The 7675-nt window shown below is 40.1% G+C and overlaps 1 protein-coding gene across 1 annotated transcript; it reads left to right on the top strand.

Annotated features, from left to right (window-relative positions):
- The first annotated feature begins 2420 nt into the window (after nt 1-2420).
- On the top strand, nt 2421-5879 carry LOC146697357 (uncharacterized). Its single transcript, XM_085474201.1, has 4 exons — nt 2421-2483; nt 3873-3969; nt 4211-4475; nt 4589-5879. Exons 2-4 carry the CDS (start codon nt 3941-3943, stop codon nt 4700-4702), a joined length of 408 nt encoding a protein of 135 aa, XP_085330327.1. The 5' UTR covers nt 2421-2483; nt 3873-3940; the 3' UTR covers nt 4703-5879.
- The last annotated feature ends 1796 nt before the right edge of the window (nt 5880-7675 follow it).

The raw sequence follows: 7675 nt of genomic DNA on the forward strand, positions 1-7675 counted from the left end.
ATGCCAGCAGGTGGATGAGAGAAAGGGGAGGCAAGAGGAGAGACCCGAGGCAGCCGCCGGTCCGAGTGTCAGGTGAACTGAACTTCAGGTAAGAAGTTATGACCTGCAGTCTACCTGGGTCAGATATAAACCAACTTTAGGTGCAGTTTATTTTCGTTGTGCAGTTACAATAACTGTACTGCTAGCATGACGGAGAGTCTATACAGCTGGGTGGGTGCTATGATGTTACTGATAGTGAACTTTATTTTATTCACAAGGTTACTTAGTAGAGTTGCCAACCATCCCGTAAAAAGACGGAATCGTCCCGGACTTCAGCTACAATGAAAAAGACATAAAGCTGGAGCTGCACAGCTGCCTCTTCTTCTCTCATTCTCTCCCCTCTCTCTCTCTCCTGTTGCTACTTCAATCATGAAACTGATCAATGATCAGCTGATCGGCTTTTCTCTCTTGTTTGTTTATCGCCCACTTTGTGCCAGAAAGAGGAAACCGCCGGATGTCGCGCTAAACTACAGCAGAATGTTTAAGCTTGATCAGCTGTTGTTAGAGTTTATTTAATATTTCTTTCTAGTAGCTGATGTTTGCTGGAGCCACAGCTGTAAAATCTGCTGGTCATGATATCGGTCTGGATATGTGGTGAGAGGGAAACATGCAGATGAAACCAGGAGATGTCCTTACTGAATCATCAGAGCTGAACAGGTGATGGAGAAACAGGTTTACCTTTTAGGTGACATGGATGAGTTGAAGGGTTGGGTTGAATATTAACAAACATGCCATATTAGCCCAGTTTATTTCTCTTATCAGTGGTTCTATATATTGTGTAACTGTTCATATAGAGCGTTATTAGATTTATTGCTAATGCAATCATATGGCACACTGACCTCTGAGATAATTTTAAATGGCACTCGTCATCAGAAAAGTTGCCTACCCCTGCTCTATATGAACAGTTACACAATATATAGAACCACTTTATAGAATTATATTTGTTCGCAGATGTTGGCAGCTATCAGCGAATAGTTATCAGCTGTTTTGAAACAAAAAACAGACACTTTTTATCCATAACAAGAACTCCCCAACAGCAAATGAACTGTACAACAGAAAATACAAATCCTATTTATGGTCTCCTCACAACAATGATAAGAGAAATAAACTGGGCCAATATGGCATGTTTGTTAATATTCAACCCAGCCCTTCAACTCATTCATGTCACCTAAAACCTGTTCAGCTCTGATGATTCAGTAAGGACATCTCCTGGTTTCATCTGCATGTTTCCCTCTCACCAGATAACCAAACCGACATCATGACCAGCAGGTTTTACAGCTGTGGCTCCAGCAAACATCAGCTACTAGAAAGAAATATTAAATAAATTTTAACAACAGCTGATCAAGCTTAAACATGCTGCTGTAGTTTAGCGCGACATCCGGCGGTTTCCTCTTTCTGGCACAAAGTGGGCGATAAACAAACAAGAGAGAAAAGCCGATCAGCTGATCATTGATCAGTTTCATGATTGAAGTAGCAACAGGAGAGAGAGGGGAGAGAATGAGAGAAGAGGCAGCTGTGCAGCTCCAGCTTTATGTCTTTTTCATTGTAGCTGAAGTCCGGGACGATTCCGTCTTTTTACAGGACGGTTGGAAACTCTACTAAGTAACCTTATGAATAAAATAAAGTTCACTATCAGTAACTTCATAGCACCCACCCAGCTGTATAGACTCTCTGTCATGCTAGCTAGCACACAGTACGGTTATTGTAACTGACTGTAAAAAGTCAGCACAACGAAAATAAACTGCACCTAAAGTTGGTTTATATCTGACCCAGGTAGACTGCAGGTCATAACTTCTTACCTGAAGTTCAGTTCACCTGACACTCGGACCGGCGGCTGCCTCGGGTCTCTCCTCTTGCCTCCCCTTTCTCTCATCCGCCTGCTGGCATCCACCACTTATTAATGTTAACGAATCTGTGGAAGCTTCGCCATAGCCACCACCAAACAACTGAGTTCGTTTTTTACACACCGACCAGCATCTGGCCAATCCACCACTTTCATTATATACCATTACAAAAAGAAAAAAAAAAGAAAAAAAATCATCGGCCACCGACCAAATGCCAGGTATGCCCGATGGCCAGTCCAGCTATGGTCGTGCCATCACTTAACCCTTCGCGTGACGACTGTGGCACGCGTGCCCAGGGTTGCCGACCCCTGGCTTTTATTAACAGATATAAGTTTTTGTTGTGTGTGTGTGTGTGTGTGTGTGTGTGTGTGTGTGTGTGTAAGATGTGCAGAGGTGAAAAACCCTGGTAACAATTAAGAATACTACAATTCTCAGTGTATTTCAGGTGCTATTAAACGTGCCTTCTTTGCACTCGCCCCCATGCTTGAGCACACTGTACACACCGCCTCTTATCAGGACACTCATAATAAAACTGCACTCTGCTCCAGTGAGTTTTCCCTCCCAGTCTCATACGTGAGAGAACTTGTGGCTGGATCGAAGGTAAGAGCACAGAGCTGGATTTTTTTTCTTCTGATTCCTTGTTTTGACTATTCTGCTCAGTTACAGGAAGCTGATAAAACTGAATCTAATAACAAAAATCTGAAAATACTAGAAGCTGTTTGTTTTAGAAGCGCAGACTAGGCCGCTTTCCCGCTGTGCTTACCGATCATGTGCTCACCTCGCCTACTTCTCATGTGATTGTTTTAGGTTCTCTTGTTCGCTTTTGTTTAATAATTTATTTTTTTAAAAAAACTTTTAATGCTAAATCACCTCAGTACGGGCAGAGTTTTTGTGGCTTTACTATCACAGTTTCATTATGTTGAAAATCTTGTAATCTGTTGCCCTCCCAGCATTTTACATTTAAGAAAATAAAAATATAATTTTGGGAAAACCCTAACTTTGGCAACTGAGCCAGCCTTAAAAGGCATGTTTAACACAGTGACCTACTTTTCTCAATTCAAGGCTGCGAATCAGTTAAACAGACCTTTCTTATTGTGGACACCTTGATTTGATTTGTGGCTTGGTGCAGCAGCTGTATTAGTATCTTGTGTTTTTAAGCCTTTGATAATATATCTGTCTTTCCATTCCATCTGATAGTGAATGCTTAATTATTTGATAAACAGGTCTAATATTATGATTTACTCACGAAAAAGGAACTGTCACAAATTGAATTCAAGGTTTATTTGTCAGACACTTCATTCTTATAATCGTGTTGTATAAAAACCATGTTTTCTGAGTAAGTCATGGTTTATTTACTTCATTTAACATGACTCCACAAGTCAGAATTTGGTAACTTGTGGAATCACTCATCCATCTCACCTCTCTGATTCACAGTTTTGAAATCCACGCTCACTAATATGTCAACAGCCTAAAATAAGCTAAGATTTGATTTGCTATCAGGCTATGAAATTGATACCTATTTGTAATCAATTTAATATTTCAAGTCGTCACCTGATTGCTTTATGGGCATCATGGAACAAGTGCAGTCATCCCGTCTTTGCGAAATATCACTGACAGCAATAGTTAAACTAAATGACTGCAAATTATATGAGGCTACTGTAGTACAAAGTGCTGCTTTGTAAGAAATCTTCTTCCAGAACCTACCTATCCTATCTTATCTATCCTAGTACAATCAAGACAGGCAATAAAAGCTCCTTGGAGATTTCATTTTTTCTATGACAAAACATTGGGTTTAAAGTTCAAAGTGTACACATTTTCCAACTGATACGAAAAGATCTAAAAATGGAACATTTTCATTGAAAGGGTGACCACATAAGCTCGTGAAAGCAAGATCTTTACATTTTAACTGCACTGTTTTTAGATCACTGATGACAAAAAAAAATAAAAAATCTATTTATTTTCTTTTTGTTTTACATGTTTGCCTTTCAGGTTCATTCAGTGGTTTGTTACTCCACTGTCATTTTGGCCCATTAAGAATTCATCCACCAGATTTAAGGATGTTTTCGGACTACAGTGTCTTTCTACAGTAAGACCCATTTCTTTTCATTGATACTTTTCTATGATAATTACTTTCCTGTGCTGTGTGTACTATGTATTATTGGCTGAAAAAGAATCCTTTTTTTCAGTTTCTTTTATTCTATTAAAACAGCAAACTAATAAACTGGTAACATCTTCCACCACCAGGGAAGGCTGAGAGTTTTCAAACTGTGCCAGAGTTGTTAGATAACCTGTTCTCTGCTTTCTCCACATCTTCGTCTTTCTCCAAGGATCTTCCTGGGCATCCTGGGTTTTGGTCTCGCCATGATGTTCTGCACCACTATATGCAGACTATGCCATCGCCAAAGGGATGACCCTATATCACGGAGGTCTATAAGACATAGTAACCAGGGCAGGCTCCCGCAGTCCATATATTTCATTCCCTTCCCCAGGAGCATACCACAGCAGGACAGCGAAGATCAAGGTGGTGATGCCATGAGACCACCACGATACAGCACAACAGTCTACTCAGGACCCCCACCTGCCTATAATGAGGTGATTATGATTTTCTCTGCATCTCTTTCTCTTGCGCTAACAAAATAATGCACCCATATATCAGTACATTTAGGCTATTGCTAAATTATAGCTCTTTTTTTCTCTATCTTCAGCTGGAATTTAAGCCTGATGAGCTCCCACCTGCTTACAATGAACAAAGCATTTCTATGTATCCCATAACACCCCCACCGCCTCGCCCAGACATGGTTCAACCACAGGCACAGTAACAACCATAAGGAAAAATCATTATTGTGTCGAGGTTACGGACACTCACGATATTGCACTGCCTCGTGGACATAAGTAACGAGAAGTTCTAATCTTTTAAGGGTTGGTTTTATTGTTAGACTTGTTTGCTTTATTGTTTTAAGGGAGTTGATGCTGGCACGAAGAGAATCAAAGTTGCGGAAATGGAAAAGGTTTAAAGTTACAACACTGTAAACGTGTTTCTGTTTCAGCTTGTTCTCTTTGTGTTTATTAGCAGGATATCAAAGAAGTGTATCAGGTATCAGGTATTTATTACGTTTAGCGCAGAGCTAAACTGAAATACACGTTGTTTTGGTTTGCACTCAACATCTTGAGGACGAGATGCATTTTTTTTCACCACTTTTACAGACTTCATTTCAACAGACAGTAAAGGGATGGCACTCATGGCATTTACAATAACACTGTGAGAAACTGAAATGGTTGCATTTTGCTTGTTCACAATCTGTATATTTACTAAAATGGTTTAGATATTCGCTATTCATTCTTTCATTAAAATATTAGCTTTGGGTGACTATTTTGGAAAGCATGTATTCTCTGGTTGCTTTTTAAGTGATGTTCTAAACAAGCACATACAGTGAAGTACATGATATTGAAGTGTGCCTGACAAGCATGTATTTTCATATATGTATGCTGATTAACTTATGCGACTGTAATAGCACGGTTGCAGTGATGTTGTATTCATATTGTGCTAGAAGAGGCCTTTTTCACTCATGACAGGGACTGCATAGGTGTAACTCATTGTTCAGCCGTTGGTTATGGCCGAACAATCAGTTAGTGCTATTTATTACAGCTGTTCACGTACCATTCAATTACTGTTGTGATTTCTGAGAACTTGCTTTAAGACTTTAATGAAACAGTCACTTTACTTGAAATGAAATGTGTAAATAGACAAAATTCGCAAATTAATTGTTCAAATTGTTCTCAGGAAAAAAAAAGTGAATGATATTTATAGTAGCTGGTCTACTTAAAGTTCTCTGTACAGACTGAACGCTCCAACAAAGTCTGTAATATGAACCTGGAAACAGAGGTTAGAAAAAGATTTCAATGTTTAGGAAATTTTTCATGTAAATGTATGTTCATAATAATGATTGTATCACATGTACATATTGTGGATACGTTTAAATAAAGAAAAACACTAAATCAAGCTTGTCATAAATTTTAACAAAGTTGGAATAAAAGTTGAAATGTTTTACAAAGATTCACTTCGGTGCAACTTAAAACATTGAAGAATTTCCAGTTTCTTTGGCTTAAGAAACTCTTGAGGTGCTTTTTGCAGCAGGTTTTTAGTCATTATCCTCTGAAGTGCCATTAAGGGTTATCCAATTAGTTTGGCAACATTTGGCTGAATCTGAGCAGTCATACAAGCCCACACCATAACATTGCCTCCATCATGTTTGACAGATGATCAGGCTCTAGACATCCAGATGGGGTCTCTGGATGTCTAGAGCCTGGATCTCCTCCATACCTGCTTCATGCCCTGGGGGGCGGGGCTATGGCTCCCCACACCCTCTAGCAGATCGTTACATGAAGGAACCTTTTGGATTCTCATGCTCACAGGTGTACACACGGGTGCTCACAGACACAAACTACACCTCTTTTGGCTGCTACCTCAAAGCACACTGTGTGCTGTCGATCTTACGTGCTGCACAATAATATTCAGTATTTAGTATTTACTGTTATATACACATAGATTCTCGCGATGATGTTTTTTATTATATTGCGCTCTTTTTTTTGTTTGTTTTCTCTTTTCTTTCTTCTCAACAGGTGATCCAGGTGATTGATGTATATGTATTTTTGTCCCCCCCTTTTGGTGTGGCCTTTATCACTGTTCCTCTTCCCCTCTGTTTTTCTTTCCCTCCCTCTCTTTCTTTCTCCCTTTCCTTTCCCCCATTCATGTCTGTCCCGTATGTAACAACTGAAAATAAAAAAAATATAAACAATAAAAACAAAGGTCAATCAAATGGACCAATACGGCAAGGCTGGGATGGTCCACTTGGTATAGTAAATCCGTTGGACATCTTTCTTGGCCTTCAGACAATAATTCTGATGGCAAAAGAACCAAACGGGACAGGCGGGAAAATAAATAAATAAATAAACTGAATCTGAGCAGTCATACAAGCCCAGACCATAACATTGCCTCCATCGTGTTTGACAGATGATATGGTATGCTTTGAACAAAGAGCTGGTCCTTTACAACTTTTCTTGAGTGTAGCCATTAGTTTTTTGTTTTTTTGTCGTTGTAAACTTTTCAATTCAATCTTTTCATTTTCCCAACAACAACCGCCTCAAGTCACTTTATATAATAAGATAAAGATGCTACAATAACAAAGAGAAATCCCAACAATCAGATGACGTCCTATGAGCAAGCACTTGGCACAGTGGGAAGGAAAACCTTTTAACAGGAGAAAACCTCCGACAAGCTCAGGGAGCGGCTGTCAGGGGTCACGTGTGGACACGAGGAAGAGATGACCCAAACGCAGGACTCACGGTGCAGGATCAAGGGTGTTTAGTGTAGTGAGTGGATGAACAGAACAGTAACGAACGCTGACTGGCTGGATGACTGAATGGCTGGCTGAACTGAAAACACACATGGGAACGACGGCAGTGACGACATCAATGACAAGACAATGAGCGAGTGGAAACTGAGGACTTAGATACACAGACTGATGAGAGACCGGTGAGTACACAGCTGAACTTAATCAAACTAACGACACACAGGAAAGGAACTGGCACAGCAAGACAGGAATTGTGAACGAGTGAGAAAAAAACTGAACATGAACGAACTGAAAACACTGGGTCAACGACCCAAGAACCCTGACAGCGGCAGCCGTCTGCATGACCAGATGGGGGTAAGAGGAAGAAGACGGGGCAAAAGGCACAGCTTGTAAACCCACTGCATTTCTATTCATGAAGTCATCTCTTGAGAGTCTCACTCA

The sequence above is a fragment of the Copadichromis virginalis genome, linkage group LG12 (assembly GCF_057382275.1).
Source record: "Copadichromis virginalis isolate Kocher_CV1m ecotype Utaka linkage group LG12, C_Virginalis_male_GT1.1, whole genome shotgun sequence".
NCBI lineage: Eukaryota > Metazoa > Chordata > Actinopteri > Cichliformes > Cichlidae > Copadichromis > Copadichromis virginalis.